Below are 18,623 nucleotides of genomic sequence, written 5' to 3'. Positions count from 1 at the left end.
AAATGACAGATATATTATTGACACTTTATGCAAACATATGAATGAAAAATATATAGAATAGTTAGATGTTTGAAAAATAAGTAATTCAAAAATTATCGTTTGAATTAATAATTCTGTTGATAATTCGATAGGCATACAATTGATAAAATATGAAACTACCAAAAAGATCTAGGAACATTTAGAAAGATTATATATGTAATCTAATTTTACATTTCCTCTATTTATTTGTTGGATATGAATTCAAATTATGTTTGTCTCTTATTTTTCGCCAGTTCTATGTCTTATTCTACTTATCTTCATTGATAATTTTATGTCAACTTCTATCTCTCTTTTCTTAATGATTTTAATTTTGTGTCTTTCTCTTCTTCTCTCTTTCCAATACTTTTATTTTTATGTCTTCTACTATTTCTTCTTCTTTAAGCATATACCTTCTTCTTTTTTTCATCATATTTTATTTTTTAAGCATACATCTTTCTTTTCTATTCATAATGAATCTCATAATGTCTCCAAATTTGAATTTGTTCACATTGATTATTTCTTAGATGATACGTATAGTTTTCATACAAATATTGGTGCTTTGATTTTTTATTGTCATGCTCTTTTCTCTTCCCCTACGGCTACTCTAACACCTTATGAGATTGTGGATTCTCCTCTCCCATGTTATTCTAGTGTTTTCCAGGTTACGATTAAGGAATTTTTTGCTTTACATAAAACTAATACTTGGTATTTGGTACTTCGATTAAATGGTATAAAACTTGATTGGTTGTTAAAGGATTTTTTCAATAGTATGATGTATTGTGACAACAAGAGTGCTTTTCAGATTGCTCATAACTCTGTCTTTCATGAAAGGGTCAAGCATACTGAGATTAATTGTCACCACACTCATCATCACTTTCAATATAAGATTCTTATTTTGTCTTTTGTTCATTTTTCCAAATAGATTGCAAAATTGTTTGCCAAAGTCACACCCATTTCCGTGTTTTCGATTTTTGGTTGGTAAACTCTAAATACTTATTGCAACCGTATGATGAGTTTGTGGAGAGATGTTAGAAGTTATTAATATAGTTATTATATATTTAGTTCTCATATATTTATTTATTTAGTTATTATATATCTTATTTATTTAGTAAGAATCAAACTCAGGAGCTCACGTCCTGGCCAACTAGGCTAGGCACCTTGATGAAAGCAAGTTTAACAATTTTCCCAAAGACGGTTTTGAAATCAACGGACCGAAAAAACGGTTTTAGAATCAACGGAGATTCCATCATCCCAGTGCACGAATCTAAACTACAGACAACACAATTTTCAAGGCCAAGAAGAATTTTAAGAAAAGGAACCATTTACAAAGGATCCTTAATAGATAAGCCTCTTTTAGTAGACAATCATTGTCAACAACATGACAAAAATCACTACAGGATACAATAATATATGAAGAAACATGAGTGGAAGACTCTCGAGTGATTACCAAAAATGGAGAAAAAGATCAAATGGCTTCACATCAATCATTGCACACAGTTTTCAAATAGCAAAAGGATATCCAGACTAGAAGTGAGACCAAAATTAGGATTTATCATCAAATCTTCTCATAAATCAGATTGAATTTTGAACATAATCAAGAAGACTAGGTATTCAGCTGCTTCCATGGCCTTATGAAGCAGCTGGTTAGGGACATTTTCCCCAATAAAACCGAAAAATGATCAGACAATATACATTTTTTCCACTCTCTTCTCCAGTTATATGCTCATATCTGAGAACAACAAAGAAATAACTCAATTGATAGTATCTGTTTTGTGTTTTTTGCGATAAAAAATATGAACATGTGTAATAATTTTTTTAACTACTATTCTACCATCGTATCAGAAAAGGTCAGAAATGCACCTAATAAGCATCGTCTCCTAATTTCCAAACAGCTACATCAATGGAAAAGGAGCCATTGTTACTTTTACTACTATTAGCTGGCTTCAGAAACTGATGAACCAACAGATGAATGTGTAGGAACTCTCTGCTGCATCCGCTGATTTCTTGATTAAAGAACGAGATGATAGAAGGCTGAGCTTCAGAAGTATAAGGACTATGCACTTCCAGTGATTGAGTAATAACAGTTGAGTAGAGTCTCTTTCTTTTCTTTTGAATCTGACTAGTTTCAGCAAACCATCGAAGGGGGTGTTTTGTAATGGGCCCCTGTCCTTACAGCCTGCTAAGAGAGTTTCCATTGAATTGAGCTGCAAAATGAAGTTCCATCTTCAGTCTAAATCTCTGGAGAAAAAACACAAAAGCAAAGTACTTGGTTGGTCATTGGGAAAACAGACAAAATTTTGGTTCATGACAGAGTGAAAAAGAAAGGAAATTCAAGTTTTCTTATCTTTCTAACCATTATTTTGGCAACGAAAATGAAGAACAGGGGAAAGAAGGAGTTTAAGTGAAATGATGGTGACAAGTGCACAATCTACTTGAACGTCCATATATCACATCCCTACATTATTTTAGTAATAATCAAAAGAATATTACCTAAAAACCACTTACATTCAGAAGTCATGGAAGAGCATCAGAGCATCATCAAGCTTCATTAGGGATGCTTGTAGGAGTATCGCTAATCGCACATCTCTTTCCCTTAGTGCCCCAACATGTTTGTCTCTCCGTAGCTGTAGAATGTTGCACAAGTATCCATAATGCTCTCTTAAGATGTGTAATAAAAGCAACAATAATGGCTGAAATAAGATGGAAGAGATTGCAAAACTTTTTAGCTGTCCATATTATACAAACCTCAATTATTCGTATACTCAAATTTAAGGCAGCATGATACATCTCATCAAGAATATGTCTCCAAAATGTGTCCTTTTTCACCTTCCACAACATGAACTGTGATTGTCTAGATTCATTTAAAACAATTTTCTGCAAGAATGACAGAAGAATATCATAAGCATGCACCAAATGATAATAACAAACAAATTTATTAATGCAGTAAACAATTTATAACTTTGATCACTGAGTGGTAGAAGTTCAGTAGCTAAAACATCTGAGATGTTCATTGCTTTTCTCACAAGGACTATATATATACTAAAGACCACTGCATATGGAAGACATTCATAGATATCAAAATGATGAATCCTAGTAAAAAATGTTCCTATTCTCTTCTCCCAGGGGTGGAAGTTTTTGGTGTTGGAGGAGAGAGATTATTCTGAATATTTCCCAGAAATTTGGTGGCATTCATTGCCATTTGAGCAGCAGATTGCAGATAGCTACAACAAAGACAACCAAATCAGCCCTGCAATAACCTTTCCCCTTTTTTTTCTCCCTTATACATTTTTGTCCTATATCTGTGAGAAGTGAATGCTGAAGATTGTACAGTCCAGTTTAACTATTCATTCTTTGAGTAAAGAAAAATTACCCTTCCTATCCTTAATAAAATAAATTGCTCAATTTACAACATTTAATTTCAATACAATCCTGAAGTAGTTTAAAATTTAAATGTATAACAGAACTTTGTATAGACACCTAAGCAGAACTGAGTTGCAGAAAATTCTTCATTTTGTTTTTCTTAAACATTCCAGTTGGGTGTAAAACTCCATGTCTAAAAATTGTTTTGAAAAGTAATGTTTTAACTCTGGTTTTTCCGAAAATGAATATTTGGTAGGAAGATTACTCTTATCAACAGTCACACCTCACCATGGAAATGAGGGTGACTGAATTACGTTACCTTTCCATCTATTTATAGAATGAGTTTTATCCTGAGAGAGAAATAAGGAAAAGAACTTTTCTTCTCTGGAAACTTTTGTCTTTTCTTATTCCTCTAAAATTCTTAATCTTCAGTACAAAACTCTTTCTTTCCAACAGCAAGAAAATAATCACCACTTTAATACCGTTGGACCTGCACTTGACATAACCATAGCACTAAACAATCTCACAATGCCAATTTTGAGAAAATACCAAATTAGCTGCTCATCACCATATCATAACTTTAATGATTCAAAACCTTAATCCTATACTTGGTTTTGAGAGCTTAACATTCACAAAAACAGGTTTTTGTAACCCTTAATCTAGGGAAGCATCACATCCGAAGTCAACTGTAATCCCTCTGGAGTTGAACTTCTTGAACCCTCTGTAATGAGTCATGACTTTGACTTGAGCATTGTTGTGAGATTTGGATTATGTTAGGGATATATTAGTATGTCATGCAAATAGCAGGGGTACTAATATCAAAACATTACAAAATGAGATATTCTAAATATAAGGCTTAATTTTGAAAAATCATTAGAGAATATTTCTACAATTCTAAAAGATATTGACTCATGCAATGCAATGTAGGAGGTGCACTGCATTATTTTTACATTCTTGGTTTGGTCACAATACGTGGTAGTAAATTCAGAGACTTGAAGCCAGAGGCTGAGAAAATAGAAGGTAACAAATAATTACAGAAACTAGAACCACTCACAACATTTATTTATTTTTGCCTTGATGAAAAATATAAGTTTTGTCTTGAAAGGGAAAATAAAAAAGAAAAAAAAGAGGGAAAAACAGAAAAGAAAAAAGAAAGCCATGACTACTCTCTGCTGCTAATTAACTTTTTGGTTCAGAAACCAAGTTGAGCTTAAATGAGAACTTTCTTAAATTTGGTTTAAGAGCGGTTATTTAATAATTTCAGAGGGTGTTCACTTAGACAATTTTAGGTGTTTGAGGACTTTGTGTGATCTAAATATTTAAGAACCATCCAGAATTCATCATACATGAATTTTCTGATTTCTGAGTCGACGCTTCAAGAGGTAATTTTTTTGGTGTTTTAGATTAGAAATGGACAATTTTTTTGCTAATTATACACTGATCTGACACGACTTATTTCCCTGTGGCCTTGATCAAGTTCAAGCCACTCAAGCGTCAAGTTAGGATGAAGTAAATATGTGTTTGAAGGCAAGATATAAACCAATGGTGACATTTGCCCGCCCTGCCATGGTTCAGACACCCTCCTTCCGGACTGTTTCAATGTCTAGGGCACTTTTGTGCGAAAATTACATTTCCCTTTTTTTTGGAAAAATACCACCTTTCAAGCTTGCTCAGGACCAAGATTGGAAAATTTTCTCAAAATATTTCAAGAAATTTGAAGTTCTTTTGGTGGAAAGACAAGGTGGTGTATTGATCCGCTAGCTTCAGCATAGCATTGAGGTGATCCACTAAGAACAACAAGATGTTGCATCGAGGATGTGAAAGAAGAATGTAAATATTGATTCATATAAGACTATTGGGAATAGGTGTGTTTGGATCAGGTAAAACTACATACATTCTTTTTATATTTAGTGGATTTTATCTGTGGTCAATTGACTCATGGTTTTTACATCTGCAAATGTTTTGGTTAACCCATAAGTAGTTTTTCACATATATCATGTATCTCTTGGTGTGGGTTGTTCCTTATAGTTTTAATTATTACTAACTCAATTAAAATAATCTTGAATCAATTAGGAACTAAAAGAACTTGAGAAAACTTTAAATTAAACATTAAAAGCTCGAACTACCCATTCACTCTACACTAGGTAGTTTTGTGACTCAAGAACAAACTTTCATAATTGTTTAATCTCACTATTACTTAAGACTCTGAGGCAGCCCACATGTTTAATGACCACATAAATACAGTGGCTTTTTTAATTGATAAAATCGAAGTGTTGTTACTATAATATATTGAATTAGATGAATAAATTTATTCTTTGCCCTTGTCAACTTTTTTTGGGAGATAAATGCCAATTGAGTGCCAAAAAGGAAATACCAATATATCAATAAAACAGAATGTTGTTATATCATTTTCCTCTTTATTTTGAATCAAATTACTAGACCTTATTGGCATAGAAATTGGTGTTAAGTGCTTCATATACCAATGCAGTAAGGTGATCATTGTACTAATAAATAATAAATAAATAAATAAGTAAAATGATAGTTTCAGTAAAATTCAATGGATACCTCCATATGCAAGCACTCATCCTTCCATAGCTTATGAAGAATCTTGGCTGCTTCCTTCTTTTCAATAAATGTTGTATCTGAAATCTAAACATGTTATCAAGTCAGCTAGCCATTTCTTTTAAGAACATTTTCTTTCAAACTAAAGGCTGCAGTATGAAATATCTAGAGACTGACAATACTAACTTGTTTTTCTTCCAATCTTTATAAAAAGTTACGCATTGCAAACTAAAATGTACAACATTATTACCATCCAACAAGATCAACATCAAGCATAGAACACACCTCAAGTTTTGACAACATAGACATGATTTCATTTGGACCAAACATTAAACCAGCACTGTCATTTTGATGAAAACAAAAATTACATCAACAAAAAGGATGAAGAGGATATTCCCTATAAACAAGGATAATAAATCATCCATAGATTTTGTGTTTCTTGCAATAACAATTCTAAAATTCCATGAAGTTAGAGTTTTGAGCTCCAAGAAGGTGGGGTTTGATAATCTCCAAATTCTGATTTGTGGAACTTACAGAGGTCTATCTAAAATCCTGTCTATTCTTCACCGACCAGATTGTCTTCATCTGTGTTTTACCAATGTCCTCAATAAAATATTGAAGTTTTGGCATTTGATGAAATTATATGCTAGATGTGTGTCAGTAGTATTTGACAAAATGGTACGACATCTAAAGTTTTCCTATACTTTGTTACCTTACAGGGCTGGCTTTTCCTATTCTTTGGTCACTTTGCCATCTGAATCTCATCATCATTCAAAACTTTGACAAAAGATTAAAAAGAAACAGAAACATGAAGCTATCCTCTCATTCATATATAAAAGTGCAACCAAATTCTTCTCCCATTTATTATATTTTTTATAAGGTCTAATAATGAAGATGAATCTTCAAGATCTATTGAAAAAAGAAAAAATAAAATAAAATAAAATAATGAAATCCTAAATTACTCTATTAAGGGCATTTAGGTAATTTTGCAGTTATTAGGTTTTTCCCATGTAATTAGTCAATAGTTGGTATTTGATTTTTACATAGAACTTGAAAAGTTAAAGATTTCGCTCAAAAAGAAGTATCGAAACTTCCTATTTTTAAAATTAATTATTTTTTACAAAAGTTTCTACTCGAGTTTTTAAAATCTAGAAGTCTTCTTTATTAAAAACTTTATAATAATCTTTTTTTTTATAAAGTAATTTCCAATTCTAAAAAGAAATTTTTTGTTCCTTTTATGTTTTTAAAAGATTTTTAGGATTTTTTAAAGCCTATAAATAAGACTAATTTGTGTCAAAAGAAGTATACGATTGATGATCAATAATATATATACCTTGCAATTTTTAATGGTGAAACTCTATTACTTTTCTTCTAGGTAAGACTTCTAGAATGCCTTAGTGAGACTCTAAGGTTTTCTCTCTTCTTCATTTTTTTTCCCACTATTTTATTTATTCTCTATTGTTATAATTTGAGAGGTCTCAAAGTTCATCGATTTTAGCATTTTGGATTGGTACCATGCAATATGCAAAATATACTACTCTAAAAGCTCAAAAAAATTTAAATAAGCTAAAAAATTAATATAATAAACTTTTAGTAATATAACATTGTTTAAGTAGTATAAAAATACACAATTGGATTAGTTTATGATGTTATTGAGAATGAAAAACGTTTTTATTTAATCACTTCATACTAAATTTGATTAATTATAATCTTTAAAATTAATCATAACCTTTGATTTAACATTGCTATTAAGTAATTGTTAGTTAGCTAATATTGTTTTATTTTAAAAACAATAAATTTAAATTCATATCACTAATATAATTGTATTTAAATAAATTATAATTAATTTTATAAAAAAATAATCAAATTAAAATCTTATATAGTTTTAGTTTCTATTATTAGTCCATTTTCATTGTATTGATCATGATCCAATCACCCAATGCCCATCACCTAGTCTATGATGCAATTGCCCAATAATAATAAGAATATCCATATCTTGTTAAAGCATTACTATACCTATTTTTATATTCAATATAATTTTTAATAATTGTTATATAATGAAATCATAGCTTATTAAACAAAAATTATTTTATTTTCAATAAATGAAATATGAAAATAATAAAAAGGAATTTGCTTTTTATAACAAGTAGTACTTTGAAAATTTTAAAATATATTGTCAAGTGTTAAAAAATGCAACTATTCTTAAACAATGAATCATTTTTGAAAAAGTAACTTTATTTTTTCTTATTGAATATACTTAACATAAAACAATTATAAAAAGTTAGAATTTTTATTATTTTATTTTTATTTGAATTAGTGTATTTAAAAAATGAATATGTCATTACGATATCCAACTTTTAATTTTTATTTTTTATATCAATATCCATACCTTATTTATTTCATAAAAACTCAAATTCTCATGAAAACCCAAATTTCCGATAAATACCATTAGCCATTTATAGTAAAACCTCGATAAATAAATGTTTGATAAATTAATAATCTCAATTAAATAATAAAATCTTGTGGTTCCAACTTGGGCCAATGTATTAAATTAATAATCTTACTAAATGAATAAGATAATAATTTTTTTTTAAAAAAACCTTAGGGATTCAAGGAAATATAAATTAATAATTGATGAAGTCCATAACAAAATAGCAAACAAAAATTTAAAATATAGTATTGAGTAGCTTCTTACAACTTATATTTTTCTCAATTCAATTCTTTCTTGGAACCACCACATATTTGGAACATCTTTATCTTCTAGGGTATTAAATTTTGGCATCAAATCTCTTCATATTAAAATTCTTTCTATCATTAATAACCATCTCTTTCTTTTTAGAGTGTCTTAGATTTCTATGTGTTAACTTTTGGTCACATCTATTATTTTTGGATTTAAGTCATACATGTATTAATATTGTTAAGTAGAAACATAGTAATCTCTCCAAATTAATAAATATTCATTTATTGATAAATCATTACATTATTCATTTCTCAATAATCAATAACCCTGCAAAGATAATAATTTCTCTTAGTCCTATTTTATATGGGTTTTATTGTAATGTCCATCTAAATTTCCATCAAATAGCCATTGCCAATTTAAGCCAAAATGCCTAATGATACAAATTCCCACCAAACAGGTTCCCATCAAATACCCATTTACCCATTTAAGCCCAAAAACCCTTCAAATGACAATTAACTATTATTGCACAAATACCCATTTCCTACTTCATCTCTTGAGTTGAAGTGTGAGATGTATGAATGAGTAGTAGCAAAGAGGATCCCAAAGGCATGCTACTCCTCTCTCTCCTTCCAATCATCTCCATTTTCATGCCTCTTTCCTCTCTTCTCCACTACTCTTCTCTCATTCTTAACCTAAGTGCTTAGAAGCAAACAAAGGTTCCAAAAAAGAATCACGCCATCACCAATTTTAGCACGTCTCGGAGTTGTCTTAGAGTCCATCACATGAATCGTCCCAAGACAATCATCTCTAAGTTGGCCGATTTAGCTATTGATTCAACAAAATACTGAACTCAGTATCTGTATTGTATCAAACATGCAACTAAGGAGTGGATCAATTTACCCAAGCATGAGTTCCAAGAGTCCCAATAATCAAGATGTTACTTCAACATATTTGGAGGAAATTTTTGTATCAAGACAATCTCAATAAGAGCGCAACATAAAACTCAATAACCAACGAGATGAAATAGTGAGACGATTTGAAAGAAGTCAAGAAAAACAATCTATTGAAGAAGGAGGTGGGAGATATCACTATGAACAATTACCTAATAATGTACATGAAAAACGAGGTAATGTAATGATGGCTAATTGACTTGGAGGATAATAGGAGACATCCATTGTAATATAGACATGAAGATGCTCACAAACTTCAAGCAAGATCAGGCTATAACAAAAAAAGGGTATGCCTTGAAGTTGTAGAATTATGAGGAAAATTAAATCCTAAGGCTTTTCTTGATTGGCTTATGATAATGATAGACTACTTTAATTGTGGTGCTATGCCCACGAATATCAATGTTCATTTTGTGAAGGCAAAATTAAAAGGAGTAGTGCGTTTATGGTGACATAGTATTGAAGATTAACTTTACAAAATCAACCAATGGCTTATAAACACATGAAATGAGATGAAATTGAAGATTAAAGAATGTTTCCTCTGAATTGATCATGAACAGCTATTGAATAGTGAAGTGTTTAATCTCAAACAAGGTAATAGATCAATTGAAAAATGCCCCAAAGAATTTCATGATTTGAGTAATTGAAATCAAGGGAAAGTAAGGCTCAGATTGTTACTCACTATAAAGTTGGACTTTGAATGGAAATCCAACTTGAGATGGTGACTGCACCAACTTAACACCATAAATTATGCCCATCAACTAGCCCTTAAAATTGAAAAAGTACTTAATTTTTGGACTTCTAGGCATTTAGGATCATAAAGTGAGAGGAGTTTCTCTAATCGGACAAGTAAACCCCTAAGAACACCAAATACCAACACTACTCATCATGCCAGTGGTGGAGGCAACAATTATCTTTGAATGCGACTAGGGGACAGGTTAATAAGGGAAAAACTCTCATGGGTGTTGCTGAAAAAAGGGTTGGCACAGCTCCATTATGCTTTGAGTGTGGAGGGAAGGGTCATTATGATGTTGTTTGTACAATCAAAGGGTTACACTTCTGCATTGAAAAACTAGAACCTGAACACAAAGCTGATCAAAAGGAAGCTTAGAGCCACAACAAAATGCAACTTGGAGAACTAACATCCATTGGTTACTCCAATAGCAAAAGTGGAAGAGGATTAGGACAGAAGTAACATCTTCCATGCTCATATTTCATGCCAAGGAAGACTATGCACTTCAATTATTGATTATTGATGAACTAGTTCAAATATAGTTTCACAAGAACTTGTGAATGATTCTCATAAAAAGCCTATACTTTCTTATTACACACACATACACATATATATGTATATATATTGCATATCCTGCATTTTCAATGGTGAGACTCCACTGCTTTCTTATAGGTAAGATTCCTAAAAAGCCTTAGTAAGACTCTAGGATTTCTTTTCTCTAATGTTTTATTTATTTATTTCCCGCTTGTCTTGTTTCCCTCCTCAAATCCTCAAAGATTGAAGCCCTAGCCCACCTACTGAATTCTAGACAACCATCCTAGGGTTGTCCTACATCATCTAGTTATTATTGCAATGCGTGTACCACAGTCATTAGTGGAGAGATAAAGTAGTGCAGTTCAGTCAATGCATGTATTTTTGTGAAAAGGTAACCATCATAAGTTTTCTTATACTTACTGGATTTCCTGTAATTGGTCATTACCTTAGTAGTTTCAAGTGGGCAACAACTCTTTGAAAGTAACCTGAATATCCTATGAGCCTCCCTCCCATATCTTTTTAACACCATAGATTCCACCTGCAGCATAAGAAAAGCAGTTTGATCTCTATCTTGGAGAATGAAAGATATCTTAAATTTCTTATATATTTGAGGGTAAAAAGAAAAAAATAAAAATAAAGGAAAAACAAACAAGCAAGAAGACCTCATCATTTTGTGCAAGTTCAATAATTTTCTTCAAATCTGGATAAGAACAGAAATCATGCATCAATTGAGGCCAAAAGGATATATTAATCAGCCAAAGCAGAGATACAGTTAAATATCTTGAGGAAGTTATAGTATCACTTTCCCTTTTTTTTTAAAGAAGAAATAAATTAGATTAAGAAAAGGCTCAAAATGGTACCTATATCATATGTCTCATCTGCTCCTACACCATTGGGATGACAACCCAACTGGACAAGGGACGCTCTGATACGTTCTAAGGTCATACTACAACCTGCTTCACTCTGCATCACTGCTTCAGTAATAGTATTAATTGACAAGAGAACTGCAAATTAGACAATCAAACAGTGAAGTAACAGGTAAGAAGCAGCAAGAGAATACTCTCCTAACTAAACCCAAGTGTGAGCAAAAATAAAATGAAAATACAGAAATTTTGGACAGAAAGCAAATTCTGCCCATAAATGTTTAAATGGATTAAAGGCCCATTTGGCACAGCTATAACTTCTAGTGAAGTGCTTTCTGAAAAGGACTGTATAAATTAAAAGCTTTCTATTTAATATTTCAAAAATATCAAATTCCAAAACCTTTTCCAGAAACCTCTTCTGCAAAAACCTTTTAACAGTCTAAAAGAGTTCTTAGGCAGTTAAAACAGTTCGCCAAACAGGATTAACTGTAAAATGGGAAGCTCAAGAGAGTTATATACAACATAAAGAACATAACAAAAAGGATGTGGTTACTGCACAGTTTGTTTAACTCATTACAAGATCTAAAAAGCTCTTTAAACCTCATAAAGAATCTTCTCTTCCCAGTGGGAGTACCTTAACATGAGTAGCTGAAACAACATCTTTGAAGAGATGATAACTCAAAAGACACTCCATTAAGTATGAACTAAAATTTTGAACCATAGACATCTCAGGCTTAATGGCTGCTAAGGTTTTCTGGAGTTATGGAATGCACCACATTAATCCGTGCCAGTTTGCTCATGGAAGCATGGGCTAGAGGTTTCATCATTTAGTCACTTCCATGAAGGGTGTCTCCTATATTACTTACCGGTTATAATTACCTCTACGTCATGGACTCAAGTCAGCACTTCATATATCATAAATCCGATCTTTCTTTCACTCAAACTGAGCAATCAGTAGTTATGAATTCTATTAGTCACAAGACACTTCATATTTTGCTTAAGTACTACATTAGATTGGGTAGTTGTGTGAGCATTATGCAACAATCTGAATAGTATATCAACACAAGAAACTTAGAACTGAAGGTATTAAGCCATTAAGCAACCATATGACAGAAATAGGTCACCTGAAATTTCTTCTTTGACATTCTTCTCCGCACTTTGAGTTGCCTCCAGCATAGCACTTAAGACGATGGCAGCTCCACTATCCAGCCTAGCTCTCACATTTTCAATGCAGGCCTAGAATGAATACATAGATGACACACAACATTATCTCACACAAAATGATGCAGGAAGCATATTCAGAAACAATGGGTTTAAACTTTGCTCACATAAAACCATTTTACTTGAGACAATGGTTCTTTTTTCTGGCCATATTGTTTTTTAGCACAAAGAAGACAGTTAAAGGAGTTATGCAAACATTAAGCATATTAGTGTCATGTTTTTGTTACTATCTTTTTGCAAATCTCACAAAAGAGAATGAAAGGCTAGTCATAAAATTTGTTAATATAATGAAGGATAAATTCCAATTTATTATGTACTTGATAAACCCATTGAAAAAAGAGAAATTATATCATAAGAAAACAAATTAAGGAAGCAAAGACCTTTTCTACAACATGGCTCAAATTACAATAGGCATATCAAGCATTACTGGCCTCAGCAGACTAAAATATTCCTACTCTATGCTAAATATAGTTTATAGTTCCAAAAGACATTCAATCTATCAAAGTTTAACTTGAGGCATGATAAAATGCAACTGATAAAACTCAGACTTCAACCTGTTAGTCAAAATCTTTGTCAACATCAGCTTGGTCACTTATATGACAACAAAGCAAGCATCTAAATGGAAGGTACCGACATTTCAGCTTCATATTCTCAGTAACCACAAGTTAGTGAGCAAAAGTGTATTCTCTCATTTTTTTGAATTTATAAATACAAAACAGGGGAACCTCAAAGGGTGAAAGCAACCTTATGCCTGAGATGACATACAAGTTCCTTGTAATTAGCCCGCCAAGGAACATCTTTTTCAGAAGCAGCCCCAGATTCTGTATCCAATTTTAAAGCATCTTGCTTGCGCTGTAAAATGATAAAACAGCAAATCAGTCTATATTTTAAATGAGGTTAACGTGAATAACAATCCCATACCAACCTTTTTCCCAATTACAACACCAGGGGGATTGTCAATGCTTTTGTCTCCATTAATGTCACTGCAGGTGTCAGTTATAACTGGAAATCCTTTTGCTTTGCTAGGAGTTGCTTTGGCTATATCACATTGTTCTCCAATCTCTAATTCTTCAACTGCCTTAAATATTAAAGACGAGATAGCACTCAGGTCATGCTTAAATTACAAATTCAAAATTTAGATGACGCAAATTAATGAGCAATGACAGACGATTCAGAAGTGATTCTCAGTTGTATAGAAACTACAAAGATGAGCTATTTTGGACCCCAATCCTCCACCACACCCCTCATCACAGGATGCCTTGCCATCATAACAAAAAGGTGAAGACAATCATGCATGTGCTAAGCCCTGCTAACTCTAACATTAAAAGGGATTTGCAATGTGATATAGGAACCCACTACCCAGTGTCAGTATTGATCTATATATATTCATGTTTGTGGATTTGTGGCTATAGACATTATTATTTTCTGAATAACACATTATCTGGTGGCAGGGAATTGTGGTCAGGATGGGGAATTTCCAAGTTCTATTTCATAAAGCAACCAAAAAAAAAAGGGTTATCTATCAAAAAATAAAAATAACACATGAAGATCATCCATCTAAAGTCATTAATGTAAGATATACATAAATAATAAAGAGTTTAACATGACTATACGAAAGGAAAAGTATGATCTAATCAACTTGACATGAATCGGTAAGTGCCTTGGCAGAGTTAGCATCATGCTTCCTTGCAGGAGTTTTTTCTTCATCTGGGGGTACAAGAAATGGGTCAGGAGCAGGGCAGCGTTCAACATAATGGGCATTCACAAGTTTAGTAAAGCTTCCTCGCAGAGCATCCTGAACTGTGCAATTTCCTAGAGAAAAATATAGGTTAGTTTTCTATAAAATAAATAAAATACTTTGGAACCAAGCATCTCTCAAATGAAAGGAAAATACGATGCCAAAATCACATGACTAGATTCATTGAAAAAGATTTAATTAACTCTCCTAAAACTATTCAAGAACTGTTCATGATTCTATATCAACCACCTAATGTTAAACACATTCTGCAAAGGGAAGGGTGGATATCAAAAGTTCCTCTTGTTCTGCCGCTTCACCTCATAGAGAAGTCAATTGGCTTCTACACCATCTTTAGGAAAACAAAGTCCAAATAAAAAACATAAAAATAAAATAAAGTAAAAAGCCCTCTAAGCAGCCAGAAAAAAGAGAAAGGGGATAAATAGAGGACATTTCCATCATAGTCAACATAATGTATGAATTTGGCACCAGAGTCCAGCAATGAAAGAACTTACTAAACCAGAGTCCAAATGAAGTTCTACATGAATGGAGGTGTGTTTTGTGAATTGCACCACAAGACATGGGAATTTCAATCCACCTCTTCAATTTAGTGGTATTTAGCAGGCAAAAACACAAGAAAAAAAATTAGATTACTATATACTGTTTCAACTTATCTCTGAACATTAATTTCATTTAGGTTCCAATCAGTTTCCAGGTAGCACAAAGTTTTAGTCTGCCCAGCACGGCAGTGTTCTTCCCCTGGAATGGTAATAATTAGTTGGGATATTTGTCCTAATTAAGAATTCGAGCTTTTCTCTAACCTATTGAGGTTTTTCTCTGCACTCTGTTCGACTCAAACTCATCTTCAAGCATTAAGTTCTCCATTATCAAATGGAACTCTATCTCATATTTCATTTTAGTTGGGTTACATTTGAAGCAGTACCATTTTCCATAACCCACTTAAGCATGCTAGCTGAAAAGGGTCTTTGGATATTGGATCCTGAATTCCAAAATTCAGTTCTATTCCACCAAATCTGCAAAATCACATTGAATTGATGAGTTCAAACCTAACCAAATTGATAAGTTTCTTCTAACCCTATTTGGGAGAGCTTCCTAAATGCTAAAAACAGCATTTAAATCACAAAAGCAACTTTTAAGAATGTTTCAATAAAACTCTTAAATGTGGGCCCCATGTAACATAACTTGATTTATCTGTGCTTGAGATTAATGAGCCTTTTGCAAAATTGCCCTTATTTTTCACAGAAGTGCTAATAAAATCACAAACCACAATTCAACGTAAAGTGGATAGTGCACAAACTACACTAACTTCTGCTTTTATTTCTACTACTCAATAGCAAAATCTAAAAGCTATTACAAGCAGCACTTAATTTTCATTGACCACAAAATTCCATAGTTCATTTCTTCACAGTGCTGATTCAACATCATTCTCAGTTCATAACACAACCAATACAAGGATAACCCCAATTAAAAAATGCTCTAACATATTTGAAATGTTAAAATTCCAGTGAAATATAGTTGTAGCAAACATGGTCAACAAAATACATGCAAAACAGACACCAAAAGGCTCACCTTCATTTTGATTTGATGGTACCCTGTCTAGAATCTGTTGCAAAGTAAGCCAACCGTGTTTAAGAAAAGCTTCAAAAAGTTCCTCGCACTGCCAAACCAATGATAAAACTAGTATAAAAAACCTATGAGTGCATGCAGTCAACAAGGTTTCATGCTAAAACTTAAATAACTTACTTCTTTATCAAGTTCTTCGGACACGATTGCCAATAACTTGGGAAACCTCATGCGGTGAAGGATGTTATCAAACAACAACATGTATTGAGTTACAACTACAGGCCCTTCTCCACAACCACCTATATATATAATTATCAATAGTTATTACCATGAAATTATCTTTACTCTCCATTGTTTTCAGAAAAAGCACAAGAAAAGACGAAGATTTTGTATTATGCTTGCTCTAGTGAGTAGTGATACTACTTCTTGGGACCGAACAACAAAAAATCTCACCCTTTTCTTGGGTTGCAGAGAAAATATAGGGAAGGAATTATATCAAAATTTTGGATTTTAAGCTGGAAAAGAAAAAACTCACTCAACTTAGCTAAATGGTTTTACTAGGCTCAGTTAAAGGCCATTTTCCCCCAAGTTCAGTACCTTGGATTCAAATTCAAACTTTTGATAAAGAAAGTACAACACTTTGCTAGAAACCCTTCTCCATTCCCATATGAAAACAAGAAACATGCTTGAAAACTTATCATTGTTCTATCAGAACCCTGCATTTTGAAACTATAAAAAACTGCATTTACATTTTACAGCAAGTTTTCCAATCAGCCAAAAGGACATTACAAAGCCTTCAACTACCACCACCCTAAAACCAAAAAAAACTGTAATACCTTCATGTTCCATAGCAAATGCCTGAACACAATTATGTTGGATTAAGACTTTCAGATAAGTCTTCACTTGTTGAGGAGAGAGCTTGGTGGTTCGCACTATGTCATCGAGTGCTAGAGTCCCTTTGCGAAGAAGACAATCACATACTTTCTGCAATCGTAAAATTGAAGAGTTCATAGTTAAGATTTGTAAAAAAATTTGAAAATTGTACGAGAATATGAAATTCGAACTTCCTTTTCCACTTTCCCACTGTTTCTCAGCAACCAAAAAGACTGTTAGAGTCGTGTGTGCATGTGTAAGTATAAAGCGAGAGTTACAGCGGCGTGATCGCCGAAGTCGGTGGAGATGAGATGGACGGCGAGCTTGATTCCGTACTCCGGCGTCATCGTCGCCGGCGATAGATTCGGGTACCCCTGAGTCCTGACTGCCTTACTACCATCGCCAGCGGCCGATAAGAGGGCAAAGTTTTGCCAAGTCAGATATAAAATTTTGCAATGTTCACGCCACGTCATCTACCACATCACGCATTAATCAAAATCTATTTTTTAGAACAATTTTCAAATAGTAAACCAAATTCAAATTTATACTTGAAACTTAAAAAAAATTCATTGTCTTAGTTAGAACTTATAATCCATTTTATCCATAAAGTTCACTGTTTTAAAAAATATTGGAAAAAGTGAGATTTAATTCATTAATATAAAAATATATTTTTTTAAAAATTCCAAAACTTTTAAATTATTATTATCTTTATTTATTTAAAAATAATTTGAAATATATTTACTTTTACTATACATCTAATCATTGTTTTTACTTTTTATATCATTCAAAATTAGACTCCTTTATAGAAAGAACATTTTTACTAAAAATATATAAAAATAGTGTGAACACACTTTTACTAAAAAAATATACAATTTACATGCTAAATAATTTCTAAAAAAATAGTACAAACCTTAAAATAAAATTATAAAACTACTAAAATATCAATGAATCGTAAATGGGCTTCCCTCTAAATATATTCATCAATATAAACCATCATTTTTTTAGATAAATAAATTTATCAATTATATACCAAATCAACATCTAAATAATGTTTTTTAAATATTTTATCGTGTTTTTGGAAGAATCATCTGTTAAGCATTTATTTAAAAGTACTATATATAATTTTTTATTTTTTAAAAATATTTTTTAAATTTTATCAAATATCTATTTTTTTTTAAATAATATCAAACGGACTATTAGATGTAGATGTTTTTTTTAAACGTACACATATATTTTTAAGTCATAACAAATCACACAAGATAATTTTTAAAATTTAACCATGAAAATATTTTTAAAATTTTTATAATCACCTATTTATTAATGTTCCTCTATAAAACGTGATTTTTTTTTTAATGTTTTTTAAAATTGTACCAAATGTTTGGTTTTTCTTAAAGAACGATTTTAAAAAATTTTTTTTTTTTAGAGTTGTTTTTTAAATGGACACTTTTAAAAGGAATCTGAAACCACTATCAATCTAATATTTTTTTTAAGGGAGAATTACCCTTGTAGGCTA

At 31.9% G+C, this 18,623-nt stretch overlaps 1 protein-coding gene across 5 annotated transcripts; it reads right to left on the bottom strand.

Annotated features, from left to right (window-relative positions):
- Positions 1-1,748: 1,748 nt before the first annotated feature.
- On the bottom strand, positions 1,749-17,510 carry LOC117915449 (DNA-directed RNA polymerase III subunit RPC3-like). 5 transcript variants are annotated; one of them, XM_034831044.1, is made up of 15 exons: positions 17,389-17,510; positions 17,074-17,221; positions 16,418-16,536; positions 16,244-16,331; positions 14,579-14,730; positions 13,844-13,996; positions 13,663-13,770; positions 12,822-12,933; positions 11,695-11,838; positions 11,497-11,534; positions 11,280-11,372; positions 5,944-6,027; positions 2,764-2,892; positions 2,509-2,642; positions 1,749-2,256 (listed from the first exon to the last, which is right to left on the bottom strand). In XM_034831044.1, exons 1-14 carry the CDS (start codon positions 17,455-17,457, stop codon positions 2,526-2,528), a joined length of 1,554 nt encoding a protein of 517 aa, XP_034686935.1. In that variant the 5' UTR covers positions 17,458-17,510; the 3' UTR covers positions 1,749-2,256; positions 2,509-2,525. The 5 variants fall into 5 exon arrangements, with proteins under 5 accessions (XP_034686935.1, XP_034686936.1, XP_034686933.1 ...); XM_034831045.1 differs by having other exon boundaries at positions 1,749-2,222; XM_034831042.1 differs by having other exon boundaries at positions 2,524-2,642.
- Between the last annotated feature and the right edge of the window lie 1,113 nt (positions 17,511-18,623).

Source organism: Vitis riparia, chromosome 5 (genome assembly GCF_004353265.1).
Source record: "Vitis riparia cultivar Riparia Gloire de Montpellier isolate 1030 chromosome 5, EGFV_Vit.rip_1.0, whole genome shotgun sequence".
NCBI classification, from domain to species: domain Eukaryota; kingdom Viridiplantae; phylum Streptophyta; class Magnoliopsida; order Vitales; family Vitaceae; genus Vitis; species Vitis riparia.
Note: the sequence above shows the minus strand (reverse complement) of the source record. Positions and strands in the feature narration are given on the sequence as shown.